Source organism: Trifolium pratense, linkage group LG7, assembly GCF_020283565.1.
Source record: "Trifolium pratense cultivar HEN17-A07 linkage group LG7, ARS_RC_1.1, whole genome shotgun sequence".
Lineage (NCBI taxonomy): Eukaryota > Viridiplantae > Streptophyta > Magnoliopsida > Fabales > Fabaceae > Trifolium > Trifolium pratense.
The window spans coordinates 57,137,486-57,155,307 of NC_060065.1; the positions used below are offsets into that span (position 1 = coordinate 57,137,486).

General features: G+C 32.7%; 2 protein-coding genes across 3 annotated transcripts in view; one reads left to right on the top strand and one right to left on the bottom strand.

Annotated features, from left to right (window-relative positions):
* The first annotated feature begins 3,594 nt into the window (after positions 1-3,594).
* Positions 3,595-4,918, top strand: LOC123895564 (transcription repressor OFP14). The gene has a single exon (XM_045945987.1). It carries the CDS (start codon positions 3,764-3,766, stop codon positions 4,703-4,705), a length of 942 nt encoding a protein of 313 aa, XP_045801943.1. The 5' UTR covers positions 3,595-3,763; the 3' UTR covers positions 4,706-4,918.
* Positions 4,919-6,678: 1,760 nt separating this feature from the next.
* LOC123895557 (regulator of telomere elongation helicase 1 homolog) overlaps positions 6,679-17,822 on the bottom strand; it is a 36,904-nt gene continuing 25,760 nt past the window's right edge. The window contains exons 1-24 of one of the 2 annotated variants that reach the window (XM_045945975.1): positions 16,911-17,296; positions 16,348-16,589; positions 15,858-16,009; positions 15,559-15,640; positions 15,312-15,459; positions 14,964-15,141; positions 14,416-14,687; positions 14,253-14,298; positions 13,551-13,692; positions 13,309-13,463; positions 12,631-12,722; positions 12,458-12,556; positions 12,292-12,360; positions 11,689-11,775; positions 11,433-11,492; positions 11,229-11,344; positions 10,585-10,642; positions 10,408-10,513; positions 8,807-8,880; positions 8,357-8,714; positions 8,120-8,277; positions 7,793-7,938; positions 7,361-7,483; positions 6,679-7,129 (exon numbers count right to left, since the gene is read on the bottom strand). In XM_045945975.1, the coding sequence (XP_045801931.1) occupies positions 7,414-7,483; positions 7,793-7,938; positions 8,120-8,277; positions 8,357-8,714; positions 8,807-8,880; positions 10,408-10,513; positions 10,585-10,642; positions 11,229-11,344; positions 11,433-11,492; positions 11,689-11,775; positions 12,292-12,360; positions 12,458-12,556; positions 12,631-12,722; positions 13,309-13,463; positions 13,551-13,692; positions 14,253-14,298; positions 14,416-14,687; positions 14,964-15,141; positions 15,312-15,459; positions 15,559-15,640; positions 15,858-16,009; positions 16,348-16,589; positions 16,911-17,012 (3,012 nt within the window). In that variant the 5' untranslated portion in view covers positions 17,013-17,296 and the 3' untranslated portion in view covers positions 6,679-7,129; positions 7,361-7,413. Of the gene's footprint in view, positions 7,130-7,360; positions 7,484-7,792; positions 7,939-8,119; positions 8,278-8,356; positions 8,715-8,806; positions 8,881-10,407; positions 10,514-10,584; positions 10,643-11,228; positions 11,345-11,432; positions 11,493-11,688; positions 11,776-12,291; positions 12,361-12,457; positions 12,557-12,630; positions 12,723-13,308; positions 13,464-13,550; positions 13,693-14,252; positions 14,299-14,415; positions 14,688-14,963; positions 15,142-15,311; positions 15,460-15,558; positions 15,641-15,857; positions 16,010-16,347; positions 16,590-16,910; positions 17,297-17,822 lie in introns of those variants that run through there. The other variant, XM_045945976.1, reaches the window with a different exon arrangement.

The window sequence follows — 17,822 nt, forward strand, 5'->3', positions numbered from 1 at the left end:
TTAGTAAAATGGTCTCTTAAAGACATTTTTGATTTTACATTGGTCCCTTAAAGAAAAAAAATGTCTGAATAGGTCCCTTGAAGAAGGAAAAAAAATCCAAATAGATCCTTTAAAGACATATCCGTTAATCAGTTTGGTCCTATTCAAATATTTTTTAAGGGATCAATCTGAAACCAAAAATGTCTTTAAAGAACCATTTTACTAATTAAGTCTTTTATGTGACTTACAAGTTCTTCCCTTGCCTATGAAAAAAAAATAGTTAAATGAGAAGAATTAATCCTTTGTTTGCCACAAATTTTAGGATGATCAACATTAATCATCACTAACGGTAAAAAAAATAAATAAAGCTGATGTTTGGATTGAACAAATATATTTAGTTACTTGGGACCTTTCATTCACTTTTTTTTTTTTTGACACGGGGACCTTTTATTCATGACTCTTCAAATATTGGCTTTGATTAATGAATAGAGATATTTTAATTAAAAGAAAGTTAATTTTAGTTAAAAAAGAAAATTACACTATTATTCTCAATTCTCTAATTTAATTTGGCCTGAAAATATCTGTCTTCACATCCACATCCAAAAGAGTATGTCTCTCTATAATATATACGATCTTCTCGTCTTTTATGGGTGAATAATCTTTGAATGAGAACATAGCTTAAGAATTACAACAATTCTTATTCCCATATATTTCATCACTTTTTGGCAGAATTGAATATTTTTTGGGACCGATCAAAATGAACAATGTGCTCATTTGAAGCAATAAGGAACCGATAAAATATGAGAGGACAAATTTAATTTCTTTGTTTGGTCAAATTCCTATAGCCATTAAAAGTGGTGGGTTAGATATTTCAATTTACTTTTTTTATAAAATAAAAATATAAAATAGGTCAACTAGTCTTAGGCACATTTTTAATGGGGTTGGATGGTAGTTTAGTAGATTAGCACCAGTTGGTCCATTTTCCTACCACAAATTCTTATTCTTTATTTTTGCACCATTCAAAAAGAGAGAAAACAGTACAAAAAGATATCATTTCTTTTTCATGAATTAGTTCTCCAAGCAATTTGCATTCACCGTATATGTATATTGTCCTTCAATTTAATCAAAGGAATTAGAGTTTCCGTACTATGCATAAATTAAAGATTTGTAATTGTTCGGTTCATCTGACTCAATCTTATAAAATTGACTAGTAGTGTAAAAATTATTTTCACTAGACGTATTTTTAAACTATCTTTAAATATAGGACTCTTAATACATTCAACATTATTGAGTTTGGTATGTGTGAATATAAATGGTGGATGGTCTGATGATAGAAACTTGATTGCAGGTGACCTAATAAATTTTAGAGAAAATCTTGCTAATTGTTACTTCCGCTGTTAGCAATGACTAATCTTTGTCAGGTAACCTATGAGGCACACAACGTGAGTTCTCCTCTCCCAACTGAATTTTCTCGATACACATGTGTTAGAAATCAAATCTCCAACTACATGCTTAAGAAGACCGAAACTCTTATCACCTAAACCAATTGTTGGTCACAAACATCTATATTTGTTCATAACTATTGACATTATTCCTAATTTTAGAAGAGCTAAATTTACTATTGCTTACTAAGTATTACATGTGAAGCCACTTCTAGCTTAACCTTCTAAGTATACACACACAAAAGTAAGAGATCAACACAAGTAAAAAAACCACACCACTTTGACAAACAAGTGGTGGATTATTTTAATTCCAAAACAAGGATTTCATTCAACTTTTAAAAACTACAACAAAACATATTGGCAACGTACCATACACTAATAAACATCAATTATTGAAATTTTTGACTTCTTATTAAATATTTCTGCTTCAACTTGAATGTATACATCAAATCATGTTTTTTCTTAAGTTACTTAATCAATTAAAACAGTACTATTTATTTTCCTCTGTCTATAAACTTTTTTTTAATGCATTATCTATAAACTCAAAATTCATTAAATTACCTTAAAAATAATTTAATCATCTAATGAACGTCGACACGATATAACATGCACGCTCACACATCAGCCGCACTAGACACGTTTTGCATACTTTTTTAGTACAGTAACAATTAAGTAATTTTCTTATAAATCTTGTCATTTCAATTAAAAAATCTCACAAAATTTATTCCATGAAATATTTAGTTGGTAACATAAATAAATAAATAAATATTAAAGTAACATATATCCTATTGAGTAAAAAAAAGTAACATATCGACGCCAAGAAAAAAAAAAGTAACATATCCTATATTTAAAAACATAGTCAAATACTATTAATTATAGTACTAAATTCACCATTTAAGCTCCCTTGCAAGTTTCACTTTTTTTTTTGAAGTTCAATAATTTTCATTAAGTCAAACGCATTTAAATGGCCTATAAGACTTTTTTTTATGTTGGGAAGGTAAGTTTACGATAATTACCCTTTATCGCTATTGTAAATAAAATAAAAATATATTATTTTTATAGAGATTAAAAAAATTCAGATAAATATAATTAATTTTCTAATTTTTTTTAACAATTTCATGTAAATTACAAGTCAAATCTATTAATTATCCTTTTTAAGAAAACTCTTTTCGACAACTTGTATTAAATATTTTTGAATGAAAGGAAATGTGTAATAGAAATAATAATTTTAAGAGTCATCCAAGAACATTTAGATGAAATGGCGAGTCTCTTCCAGTTTTATCAAGATCTTGAGTTCGATCATTTGCTTGGGCACATAGTAGTGTTAAAATTTTTATGGAGAGTTTATCATCCATTTGAGATTAATCTCTATAGTTGCACGCAGAGATATTCGATTTACGCCCAAAAAAGAAAACTTCAAAAGAATTAATTTTTTGTTTATATTAATGCCTAAGATTTGAAGCACTTTTGGTCAAAATAAAAAATATCATGTCGGTCTTAAATTCAAGAAAATACTTTGAAAAAATACATTTTGACTTTTATTTTTATGTTTAAAGTTTACAAGAGTATTTATGTAACACTCAATTTAACCGATAACGTCAAAAAAAATAGACTAAATATCTTTATCCGAATTTAAATGCAGGACCTCAAAATTTTGTGTGAAATTTCATATGGTATTTATCGCTTAGTCTACAAATCTAATAAAAATCGGAGGAAGTATATATTTTAACCTATTGAAACTCTCTTGTTCAAAAAAACCTATTGAAACTCTTGAGTAAAAAAATATCAGTCAACATTCAACAAAAGAAAAAGACATTCAACAACAAAATATGGTAAAAAAAAAGTGTAGTATTTCTTTTACCATAGTTACTTATTAAATTAAATTCCAAAAAATATGAAGAAATGGTAAAAAAGATTACTAGTCAATATCAAGAAATTCGCATGCATCTTGTCAAAATCAAGTTCTTATGCAATGAATCAAAATATACTTTTTGTAATGGCATTTGGCAAGAAGCATGATTCTCAACTCAACCAAGACCATGCGTTTCACCAAATTCTCCCCTAACTATATAATAACATTTTTTTATGAAAAACTATATAATATCTTTAAGAAATACATAAACATATATTAGTCAACTAACATTAATTTTTATTTATATTATTTTATCATTATTTATTACTTTTTTTTTATTATTTTATCCTCATTCCTCTCTTTTCCATCTCCTACTATTTATTTATGCATAAACCACACTCTTCACCTTGAAATTTTTCATCACTTATTCCATCAACTTCATTCCATCAATTTCATTGTTCAATTGTTCAATTCAAGCAACAAAAAAAAAATGCCTAAGAAGCTTCAAAAAACCCTTCAAGATTACCTCAACAAAATCAAAAACAAAAAACCTCATCCTCAAATTACACTAACCAAAATGCTCTCTGGTTGTAAACATCCCAAAACGCCATCATTTTCCTTAGACAACGGTAGAAACATGTCATCATCTAACGCCGTTAATAACAAAATCAACGATGCAGCAACACTAGCTGACGTTGACCGTTTTCTTTTCGAGAATTTTAAGTCTCTTTATTTCAAAGATGATGAAGAAACCGAAAACAACAACGCCAACACCAACACCAACAATAATAACAATAACAAAAGAATCTCGGATGGACGAAACAACGAGGAACCACTAAAACTTGGTTCCTGGTTGTTTGAATCACCGAGATTCATTACAACACCACCTCAAGATCTTTGTGGATCAGCACGATTTTTCGTGAAGCCGGGAAATTCAGGGTCATTGATGGAAGATGCACTATCTTTATCAAACAGTGATGAAGCTGATTCGAGTAATTCAAATTCATCATCAACGGCATCACCAACAAAAGAGGTTATCATGGTTAATCATGTTCATGATCATCATGATCGTGATCATAATAATGCTCTTCCTGATAATTGTGTTGCTTTGTTATCGTATTCGCCTAGTCCTTACGATGATTTCAGGCGATCGATGCAAGAATTGGTCGAATCAAAGTTTGGTAAAATTGAAAACAATCAGAGAATAATTGATTGGGATTTCATGGAGGAGATTTTGTTTAGTTACCTTAATGTTAATGAGAAAAAGTCTCATAAGTTTATTTTAAGTGCTTTTGTTGATCTCATCACTGTTATGCGTCGGAATTCAGAGGCAGCTCCGGGGAAACCGTGTAGCGTCCGAACGGTTAGGATTGGTAGGGAAGTCAGGAAGAAGAAGACCAAGCAAGTGACCATAGAATTTGAGTCTTCTTAACTTTTTTTTTTCTTTTTGTTAATTTTCATGAAATAAAAGTATATTAGAATTTAGAATAAACTTAGGGTAGGGGGAATTTTTCTTCCGAATTTTAACAATCCTGAAATATTTGAGTCTTATGTAATGATCCAATGATCTTTGTTATGCTTAAAACTCATGCTAAGCATGTTGGTTTTTATTTTGATAAACTAAAGTATATTTGCGGGCATAAAATATTTATTTGAAGGTTTAATATCTTTTAATAGATATATTTCGTACACGTTCTTGTTAGAGAGATTGAATTTTTTTCAATTCAGTGTGTGCTTAGTTAGTACTAAACGGTGAATTTGTCAAAATCACAATAGTTTGATGTGATTATATGACAGATCGATTGTGATACCAAATATATATGAGTTTGTATTTTCCGGGTTTTATTATCCTTAGGCATCGCATGAGGTAATTAAGGTGTATCATATCATATTGAGTGTTCATGAAGAAAGATGAATGAGCACTTTGTTTATGGTTTAAGCTTTTATAATTTTGCTCATTTTGGGGTTTTATGTAAGATTTCACTGTTTTTGTTGATCAAATTGCATGTTACCTGGTGTTAGACTAGCAAGGATGTGAGTGTGATGTGATCTCCATTCTCCTTTTGTTAATTTGTATAAGCAAACTATGTTTTAGATGGTGCATATCTTAAGAATATGATTTATTTTTTACATGAAAAACTGGTCAACATATATAGTAATTTAGAATTAAAATGGATGGGAAAAAAGTACACAAAAAAGTATTCTTGACCTTTCCGTTTTTATTGAAATTTATATTTAAACTTGCGCGCGTAAATTTTGATTGAAATTTATATTTAAAATTGAGCGCGTAAATGTGTATCTATAATTGGATTAAAAGTTATTATCGTTTAGATGAATCATATTCGTATCAATAAAATTTTACATTGATGTGAATCAAAATTAACAATGTATGAACCTGTTTATATACATGAAAACAAGAATCATTTGATCATAGAAAAATATACCAACCAACGAGTAAATAGGAAATATTGTTGTATTTCAAGATTTGATTGGATGAAGAAAAATAGTAAAGATTGAGTTTATTTTTTATTTTATTTTTTTGATAAAGGAACTTCAAGTTTATCTGGTATTGCAATGCAAAGTACTCCCTATGTAATAAAATATAATTTTTTTAAAAAAGTACTCCTTTTGTAATTTTATCACGAGGGTACGTTTAATTTCTAAATATGTTCATTAAAAACTAACTTTAATTATTTTTTTTGAACAAAAAAAGACTAACTTTAATTTAAAATTTCAGATTTTTGCATTTTTATTGATTTATTCATTCCCCTAGTATGTCAATATTGAAAAATCATCAAAGGTTGATACTATTTATTTATTATAACACTCTAGCGTTTAAGTCAATATCAAATATGATTAGATGTGACGTTCGGGTACATACATCCTACATTATATTCTTTTTCTTTATTGGAGTGGGATCGTTCGCTTAACATACGGTTATAAGTGACGATGTAACCCTTAGCACATATCCTTCTACTATGAAGTGATATTTAAGACAAAACCCTGTAGTGTTTGGATATGTTGTTCCCTGGTACTACAGCATATGATCTTGCACTAAGCACACCTATAGGACTTGATGTAATGTAATGTGACCTTTTCTTTGTCCCAAGGTGTGAAAATTTCTTCCACCTACTAGACACATTGCCCCGAGGTTATGCTCTTGCCGCAACTCGCGAGATAAGCAGCCTTGCCTTGCCATTTATTTGTCAATTCTTTCCCTCAAGATTATTTGTTATCTTAGCCAATTGTAGGCCTTAGAAACCTTAATAAAAACTTATTATAATGGAGGGATTTCTCTTTCCATCGACGGTGATACCATCATTTTTGCTGTTGATTTAAAGGTGGACGATCTAGTATTTGAACCCTGAAACATAACATAACCACTAACCTACTAATATTCGTCTATAAAGAAAATGTCTGACTGACATGCATTTTCAGCATATTGTTTGCACTCCATGCCTTGAATAACTTTAAGTAACAATACAAAGTAAAACTTGAAAACTTATAACATTATTTTATCTGTACAATACAATGTTCACTGGCTACATATACAATAAAATACAGATAAATAATCTTGATGGATTATTGACCAAAATCGGTTGCCCCGAGATACAGTTTAAAAAATGGATATATATTACCACAGGCAGATAATATGGGGAACATACCAAGTAGCATGGTACCGTTCCATAATGATTCGCCACTCGGCCAAAGAAATTCCCTGAGCATTCTCTTGATGTATATTGAGTCATTCTGAAGTATTAGGTCTGCTGATCCACCCAGATCACATGGTTGATGTTAAATCTCCAGATGACCCTATCCAACATATGCTTTGTGTGACACTGCCAAAAAAGTATACCTGTTGCAATAACGTGCTCTATTTATTATCTGTTTGAATCAAACCCCTCGACCAAACATTATGAGATCATTTTTTCTATAAAATAAAAGAGAACAATCTCTAAATAACATTGTTTCATCTGTTCACACATTCCTAGTCTTGTTACAACCTGTGTAATGTACTAATATTCAAATATTCATTCCTGTCCACACCACATCATGAATGGCAAAATAGGAGATGTTACGAACGTACCTGAGTTTTTTTAGCTGAAAAATCATCAAGTGACAGTCATGAGCAGGGCACTTTCAATCAACCTTTCCTTCAACATATTGCTCATACAAAGAATGATATTTTGCTGGGATGTAATCCTTGAACCTGTTGAGCATAAGATGGCTAAGGACAACATGATTTGGCATAAGAAATTTCAATGGAGCAAGAATAACCCTTCTAGACACTTCACACTTAGCATATATAATGCCTTTGTGCATGCAATAATAGCAGATATAATGACTTTGCCCAATGCAATACGATTATACATGGCAAGAACGAGATACGAATAGTAACTAGTCTCAACTCAAGGACAAATACAGATTCTCAATAATGATGCACTGTCAATTGATTAATGTGAACAGGGAAAATGCTTCATAACCAGAAAGGACACTTGATCTATTACAGTTTACATACCGTTCAAGGAGAGGTCGCCTCTCAGGTCCAGAGAACAATCTAGAAATGCTTAGTAAAACTTCACCAATCTTCAGTGTTTTGGTCTTGAGTGCTTTCATATAACCCACAAAATCTATATATTCTGCAGCACTGAGTTTATCTCGGACCTACAGAGCATGATTAAAACAAAGTATCCTTACTCTAAAGTTCTCATCTATGTATTTTCTAAGAAAGGAACTATCATATTTGTATAACAAATAGCAAATGAAAAGGAACTGGAAATTTCCGGTTAAACTTGTGTAATCGTTACAAGAACCAATGTCAAAATTAAGACTATAATGACTTTACCTGAGCAAGGAATGCTGATCCTTGGGTTCCATCGGCAGTAGAAGGTGTTGAATCAGCAGGAAGATTGTCTTTTTGTCTAAGAAGCTGAGAACTTCTACTCTGAGAGGCCACATTATCTTTACATTGCAGATGTATATCACCTTGAGCATTTTGACTAGCTATATGACAAATCTAACGATTATCAAGATTGAATTTATTACACACTGAAATAAGAACTGTGATTAAAAAAAATTCTACCTGATGATGATCGCTCATTAGAATTTCCAAAATGTTGCTTTAGGTCATACTCTCCTGCTATAAATCTACGCTTCTTGGTGAAACCAGGTGATATCAGTGTATTGCTTGATTTTTCACCCAGTTGATAACTATCAGCCAAATCAAACCTGTCATGTTCTTGTGACAGCACAGTCCTCCTTTTATGCAGAACTGTCTCGCGTTTATCACTTGAACTGGCACAGCCTACAATCATCCTATGGTCAGACGACAAAGATGAGGGATTGGCAGGCAGAATTCCCCCCACGAATGAAGTGTAGCCATTTTTTGTATCAAGTGAAGATGAAGCTTTCAAAGTGCCATCTGGAGCCACTGGCGTAGTCTGCATGTACAATCATTAACAAACTGGAGGACCAAACAATAGCATTATATGATTCAAAAAATGTCTTCAGCAGTACACAATCAAGGAATTACCAGAGGTGACAGAAGTTTTTCCATGTGAAATTTGTTCATAAAGTCCTCTGATGACGACGTATCTCCCAGATTCCCTGAATGAAGGATCAGCTAGTTCAATCCTATTACTATATTAGTCGAAAAAAGAAAGCAACTATAAACCAAGAGAATCTACTCTCTACAATTAGCCAGATTAGCATTGATTGAAGTAATGTTAGATGTGATGAGCAAAATTGCAATTTTAGACCTTATCAAAGTTAGAACTTAGAACGTGATTTTAGTTTCCGGACTATGGCCCGAGTTCCCTTTTATCTTTTACAAATTGGTGTATGAATCCAGCTTCGTGTATTTCCTTGTGTTCTTGGGTGCTGGACCTAGGGTCTATTTGGGAGTTTAGAAGGGGAGGGGAGGGCTTTGGGAAAAAAGAAATGAGGAAGTTGAACAAGTAGAGGATTATGGGAGGGGAGGGCTCTGGAGATTCATTTTTCTTCATAATACAACATCTCCCTAATATGGGAGAGCTGAAAAAAGTACTAGGAGGAGGATTTTGGAGAGCTTAGATAAATTTTTCAAATCTTTTACATGTTATAATACTCCCAAAATTAAAAATATATTAATCACAAGCATTCTCTTATCAATCTTTACAAAATCACTTTCAAATAATGTGGAAGATTTCTATGTTTTTCCATCTCTTTCCCTCCCCCAAAGCCCTCCCCTCCAAACTCCCAAGCAAAGCCTTATTGTAATGGGTTGGGGTACCCCTTGTACTGCCCACTTTACTGTTACTCTTAGCTAATAAAAAAATCCTAAAAAAGTTATGTTCAAGCAAAACAAAATATTTATTTTAGGACTTGATAAAACCAGTATGGACCATAAATATACTGAGAAAATAAAATTATTTCTACGAAATGAATTAATGATAGGACCCAAAAGAATAAATGGGAAAAGGGCTAGAGTTGGTTAGATAGTTACATCTCAGTTTAGTTAGTGTTGCTGGAGCATATGATTTCTATTGTATGGTAGCACGTGTACAGTGTTAAATTTCTTACCGTTGCAGCTATACAACTGTCAGTTAGAGTTTGTAACTAACTGAATGTAGTATGTATAAATACCTGAGTACAACTCAGAGATTAATAACACAGAAAGTTATTGTTCAGAACAATCTCTCTACACAGTTTTCTCTCTGAAATTCTCTCTCTCTCGTAGCAACTTCTTTCGGTTAGTTAAATTAGATTTCATCAAGCAGATGGGTAGTTGGGTACAAGGGTTTAATTAGCAGGAGCAAGATAGAAGAGGGGCATCCAGAGAGATAGAAAGTTGAATGAAAGGGAAAACAGTCTGTTCAAGTCAATTTTGTTCATCTTATTGTGATCCTATACAAATTAAACTGTGGGCAACTCTTATGACCTTATCCATCCATGGTGGAAGCAGCTAACCAAGATTTAATGACAATACCCACCGCCTATGAAATAACAAAGTCAAATACAAATTACTACAAATTCAACTGCTTATTCAAGAAACAAATTCACAATATTTTAGTGTGACAGAAGAAAAAAAACTAGGGAGGGACCATGATTCTACACAATTAAAGCCAAAAAAATGTAGTTCTAGACGACACTGACCACCATTTTCAGCTTCTAATAGTGACAGCTTTGTAGGACCTTGAGTTCGTCCATCTCGAAAAAATCGAGTTAGAGTAAAAACAACTTCTCCAAATCTTGAGTAACACTACAAGATCAGAAATCAGTTAGTACAAAAAATGTTACTCAAAAAAGACAAACAACGGCACAAACCAGAACCTTGATGTGAGGCTGTATCCATTTTGAGACTTGGGATTGGCGATGAGGTTGTGCAAACCTGTAAATTACTCCAAGACATTAATAAACCTCGGCAAAAGTTGGCAAACCAAAGGCCAAATTAATAATTACTATGGTCATAGAATAATAGAATATTAAATTTAAGGGTTAAATATGTTTTTAGTCCGTATAAAATCACGTTCTTTCAATTTTAATCCCCATTAAATTTTAATAGTAATTTTAGTCCTCCATAACATTACAGTTTGTAAGAATAGTCCCTATTTTGAATTTTTTTTTACAAAAAATGGATATTTTTAGTCCCTCAAAATAGTCCCTATACTTAGTACTTATGTCAGAAAATTTACATAAAAAGAAAGGTTAGTAGTTCATATCAAATATGATGACACTAACCAACTTTTGACAGAGAGGAGGAGAGAGAACATCACTCAGGTAACATCTATTTGTTAGGACCAAAACGAGCCACCAACTAATCAGTTATTTTTAAGATAAAAAACAGCTGGATCAATATCTTTTCCTTTTAAAATGTAAATTATGGAGTTCTTACACATAAAAGCTTGTTCCTTTGTCAGTAGTACCAAGCCATATATTTTGGAGAAATTTAGAGCAAAAGATCTAAAAGCTAAAACCTTTCATCACAGAAAATAATTGCTCCATAGTCATGGCGATGGCGAATTACACGTCCAACAGCTTGATTCACAGCTCGGGAGGCTTGTTGGTTATACCACTCATCTCCAGTTAAAACCTGATTAAGTTCCAGAATCCAGATAAATAAGTATATTTACTGCATACCGCAGGTGTACAACATTTATGTCAAATGAAAAAAATGTAACCTTAAATGACTCTCCTTGTGCACCAGATTGTTGATCCAAGTATTCACGTTTTAGACGAACCTGTTAGTGATTGAACCCAATGACTGAATTTTTATAATATATAACATGTGTATACAAACATAAGTAACATAACTAACAGTAATAGGACTATTTAGTATTAGAAGGCTAAATGAATGCAAATAACATACAAATTTGCAAGTCAAAACTAAGAATGGTAAAAGATTTTCAATAAGAGAATGGGAAAAGATAAGCAAACCTTAGGATCAGTGCTTGTGGCAAATGGCAAACCAGTAACGACTACAGCTCTACCTGAATGATCTGCAAAATCTAATCCTTCGCTTACCTGTTAAATAACCATTCACACAAACGAACTTTAGGTTCAGATAGATCAAAATGACGCAGTTAGCTATAGGTTTGCTTTGCAGTACAATTTAAAGGATGGTGTTTCGTTTATGAACATTTTCCCCGTTAAATATATGATGATTAATTAATTAATTAATTAATTAATTAATTAATTAATGGGTCTTGCTAACTAGTGCACCCGGTGCACTAGTTAAGGAACTAAAAAGAGAAATAAAAGAAAAGATATGCATTGAGAAAACCAAAATTTAGGTGTTTGACTAGTGTCCCCGGTGCACTAGTTAGCATTTGCTTTAATTAATTTATATGACACATCTTTTTGTATCCTAGATATTTTCCATATATTGCCGCATTCCTCCCTTCAGGCTTCAGCACTAGTTTTATGGTTGTATCATACTAGTAGGGGTACAGCTGCATATACAATGATATGTACAACATTATAATATGAATGCAAGTGAGAACACAGTGCCATTTCTTGACAGCCGCAATTGAAGCATACCTTCCCACGACACACAGCAAAAAAGACGGCTCCAGATATAGTGGTGTCATTCAGCTTAGTTAAGTAGTCCTGTCAAAGAAACAAACAGATCTATCTAAGTATATTTTATGCATCCAATGCTATTTATGGAAGAATATTGTTTCACTATGCCACATAAAAATCATACCTTGATTGATGAGGCAAACAGTGAAGATTCCCTAGGTTCTATAACTGGTTTTTTGTGGTTGCAAATTCTTTCCCATATCGATGCTGAACTTTCATTACTCTGAAAACAACAAACCACAAGACAATGTTAAATGAACCAAGAGCAAACAAATTTAACTTTTCATTAGGGCTTACCAAGCTTTTCCAGCACGCAATGCTTTGCTCCAAAAGGTAATAAGATGGGAAGAATACAAGAAGTCCATCAGGAACAATTCGAGCCAAATTTACTGTAAAAACAGGTCAATTGCGGCAATCAGCAACAATCCCTATTTTTTGTAGCTTTATGAAATTCTACCATGCAGAATCATGAATGTAATTTACATTCATACTAACTTTTTGTAATTTGCATTTGTTATCCTCACTTGGATCTCAGCATACTATTCAGAAAGTTATTTTTTCCTCTCAGGGCTATGAAAGCAAAGATACACTCTTTCCTTTATTTATCAAAAAAAAAAAGCTACACTCATTAATGTCTTTCTCCTAATAAACACCTAGATAAGAACTTAATTATCAAATTTTCTGACCACTTGAACTCTACTCACGTTTACAACCAGTTATACAAATCCACAGTTTCACATACTACTGCAAACTACAAAAGTTCCTATGTTACAATATGCAAAACCAACATGTGCTTTATCAGGATCGAGCCGCATCAAGAATGCAATGCTCCAGTCCAGACACTAACAAAATTTCAACTATCAAACACAGTGCAACTCCAACATTTTTAACTAGATATGCAGTTCTCAGAGTGGTGAGACAGTGCACAAGGCTTCATTATAACAAATCCGGCATAGACATGAGATTGTCACATACCAATTGCATTTCCAAGCTCCTGCTTGTACTCCATCGTATCACGATTTCGGTAAGAGGAGTTAAAAGTACGACCTGAAGGACCAACCGGCACAACTCCAGCCCATATCTGATTTGGCCCTATTACATGTGGATTTTCCAGCCGAATGGGGAAGTCTCTGACACAACGATAATCAACTCAGTTAATGACACCAATATGCAATTTATTATTAGGTGAAAAATAATACGCAAGAAAAGGAACTTACAATTTCAGTTCCTCGGCGAAAGAGTCCAAAGGGGATAATGTGCCTGATGTCAATATAATTGATCTAACCCCATTCTTGCCAAATTCTTCCAGAGCTATTCCTGGATTAAAGCACCACCAGCTGAGTGTCCTTGACACCTTGCCTGCAACATCAAAATAAAGACATAATAATTGAGAATGAAAGGGAAATGGATATATACAGTTACAAAGTACGGTACAGGTCCACTGGAAACACATTAGATTGTCTGTAGAATGAAAGAAATATTTGCCATTTATGAGTTGAAAGTTGTACATGAAACTACACAACCAAACGGTCCCATGTTAAACTTATAAATCCTAATTCCAATATAGCTACACGTAAACATCAAATTAAAGACACATTATCCAAGGCCCGAGAGCTTTAAGATATAGCAACAAACTCAAGAGAATATTATCCAAACTTCTCACAAACAACCTCTTTTTTGTCATGAAAATATCAATTGCCCAGATATATAAAAGCTAAACTAAATTGATTCAAGCAAAATAGATCAATAACAGGCATAAAAAAACATAAACAATAAGCTGAAAAAATCATCAATCATGTTCCAACATATATTAGATATAAAAGTGTAAACTTTTAAACTAAAAGTAAATTTGTGAAAATTGACATAACAATAAATCTGACGAGAGTATATATAGTTCATCCAAATAAGTCCAAGACTACCTTTAGAACCATTGGCAGACCAAGCCTCAGCCTCCTTCACATGAACCTGTTATTTGCAGGAAAATGAAGTTTTAAAGTAAGACACACAATAGAACAAGTAAAGCAAAAATATACAAACAAGAATTGCCATGAAGCAACCAAACAAAAGCGCTTCAAAACTTACACGATAGTATTTAGCATGAGAAGTTATTCCATCCCTGAAAATAATGTCCAGAATATCCTTGATAGTTTCCAATCTGCAGATTGTGCCAGTTGATTTCTCCTCGAGGAGATCTGAAGCATCTTTGATTATACTCATAAGCTTAGAAGCAGTCGTGTGTGTGATATTAAGATCAGCCATAAGTTCAAACATATATGGCCCGGGTTTCGTGAACCCCAACTCCTTAGATTCAATATGCACCTCAGCAATACGCTTTTCAAGTTTTAGAAGAAGTGCTGCAATAAAGAAAATATCATCCTGTACCTGAGATAGCAGGTAATACACTGCACAATATGTTCAAAGCACCCTACCAGAATCTAGAAAAAAGAGAATGTCTTGTGTATGCAGTTGTCTGCCTTGCCAGAAAATTGAGTAAACATTGAAAACTAAATGAAAATTTTACTTTGGATAACTTTCCTAAATAATGTTAACAAAATAAGTAAAAGCATACATCGTTATATTACGACAGAGAATTGGAACTCATACTAGCATTTTGTAAAAATTTAGCTCACCTTTAAGGATAGCAAAATCATCTGCATTATGTAACGTATCATTTGATTTATTTCTTCTCTCATTTGGTTTATTTCTTCTCTCTATTGAAAGGTCAACACAACTTTGAGCCTCAGAAATGCAAGCTGTTAGAAGCCAAGAAGGCAGGTCAAAGGAGGCTGCTTCAGCACATATGCTTTCCTGCAGAAGGTAACCGTCATTTAGTAATATAAAAAGCAATTTTGAATGGCATGGATAAGTATTAATAAGACAATAACACGTTACTAGTGTGGTCAAAACAAAAATGTTAAATAAATAATTTTAAGGTTGACACTAGGTAGAACAATGTTTTATGCAGTAAATCTTTGTACCAGGTTGTGAGCTTCATCAAATATGAGTATACTATTGCTCCAAGAAAGTTGCAGAGATTTTCTATTCCTTCGATCAATAAGATAGTTGTATGGAGCGAATATTATATCAACAGCCTTGTGGATCTCTTTTGATAAATAATAAGGACATCTGAAATAAGTAGATACAGTTTGAAACAGAAGTCTGAGTAATCAACCATTTTACTTGTTAAATAAACAAAAAGGATACAGCACAGTTGAGAAAACATACGATCCAGATGTTCTGCCAATATTGACCAAATCCTCTATATCCACAGGCTCTTCTCCAATAGTAGGATTGTCCTTCAAATAATCTACATAGAATTTCAGTAATATTCTCAAATTAGTATGCGTCATAATGATAACATACCAAAAATTCAAAATCAAAATGCAATAATTTGACTGAACATTTTCACAAATAATTCATGAATGATTCCAAGTAACCCAACCCACAAAACATTATTTCCCATTCTTACAAACATGTGAGAAGGACCTATGTTGTATGCAAAGAATAAGATTTTACAGACATACAAACAACTTTATTGAAATGGTCACATCGCTTCGACTTCGCTTTTCTTCGACAGGCAGATCGACAAGCATTTGTTTGTGTTGTTCCACGAAGTAACTTCACTTTGTCATGAATGCAAAATTGCTCCCGAGAACCCAGAACTGTCATCTTAGGTCTGCATATAATGAATACCAGGTGAGCTAGGCCCGAAACACTTAAATCACCATAAAACTGTAAGCTGCAAAAAGTCAGCTCAATTTGCATAATTCTAGTGAACACTAAATATCAGTCATAATCACTAATCAGAAAAAAGCAGGTACTCCGAGGAAAGTGCCAGTGAATGGTCTAAATTTACATTTTTTAGGTGAATTAACAGCCAGTCTGCGTGACATAGATGCTATCAATTACTATCAGCGCTCACAACAACCAAAACAACAGTATATATCATTGAAACACAATAGATTGGTCATTTGTAAAATTTAGTATTAAAAATCTTCCTGAATATAATTTAACCTGTAAGATGTCCGTTTCAACTCTTGAATTACTTGACGTATCTGGCTGTGGGTGCGTGAAGCATATACAATTGTAGGAAAGGCCCCAGACCGTGACGATGAAATCTCATGTTTACCCTTATCGGTCGTAATTATCAAACCAGTTGTGAAACTACCCAAACTCTTCCGAAAGGCCAAGGTAGCACATAGAAGACATAGTGTTTTTCCAGTTCCCGTGGGACTCTCCAACAGCGCATTACGTTCCTGCCATGCCGAAACACACACAAACATACACCGCATCAAGAAATATCCATATTACAATATACAACAAAGGCATTTGGAGTGACTAATTTTGGCTTATGGACTAATTATTGATTTCACAAAACAGTTTGACATTATTTTATCTTGTATTCTAGAAATAGTTTATTCATAAGCACTTATATGATAAGTTTTTCCCGTTTGTTACAGATTAAAAAAAATGGTTTTGACATTCAATAGTTTGGAGATTGAACAAGCAAAAATCGATTATATAAAAACAGCTTAAATAAAAAAGCGCGGTTATTAAGTAAATGAGTTAATCGGTACCTCCTGAAGCGATTGCATGACTTTTTCCATGTAAACAAGCTGAGAATCATAGGCTTCATACGGAAAATCAACGTCGATTCCCCTGATCTTGTATGTCGGCATTTTTCTCTTGAAACCGCATATGCAAATGGATCAATACTATTCTTCTTCTTCTTCCAGAGTTTGTATTTGTATCAAGTTTTGATTTTTGATCGTAAAAGAAATGGGTTTTGATTTTTTGGAACCCTAATTTGCTCACTGGCTAGTGGTGAGTGATTAAGGGATGTGATTTTCCCGCCAACGCGCGTATTAGTTCAGTCAAACGTCGTCGTACTTAAACTCCCACTCGATTAATTTGTTGTTTGGTAGGAGTGAAAAAGTGTATAGAAAATGAGAAGAAAGAAGACTATTTTGTTTTTAAATCTTTTATATTATAACTTTATAAGCTTGTATACACGAGCAAACTTTAAACCCTAATTTGTTTTCTCTATTTTTCCTCCATTTTATCTTGCAAATTTTATTAAAAAATAATACAATTTTGTCCTGACTAGGATTCGAACCCGCAACCCTTTAATGCAATGCAATATTTTCAACCATTATGGCAAATATACCAATTGTGATTAAAATTATGTGCAATAATTGATAACCACCATCAATTTTAAAAGTATACCATATCAAAATTATTGTTGACTATATTATTCATCACGAAATATTTTTATGTTTTTCCTGATCGATGATTTTTTTTCTACCAGATCATAAATTTAGAGAATAATTATCATGTGAGATTTGGAAAGTTATTATCACGTGTAATTTGGAAAGTTATTATCAAACTTAATTATGCTAAATCAATTTTTTTTGCAATACAACCAAACACAACCATAGTCATGTCACTAATCACATTCATTATTTTGATTTTAACATTGCAGATTTAAT

Excerpts from the sequence above, each read along its gene's own strand:
- LOC123895564 (XM_045945987.1), top strand. The coding sequence starts at position 3,764 with ATGCCTAAGAAGCTTCAAAAAACCCTTCAAGATTACCTCAACAAAATC.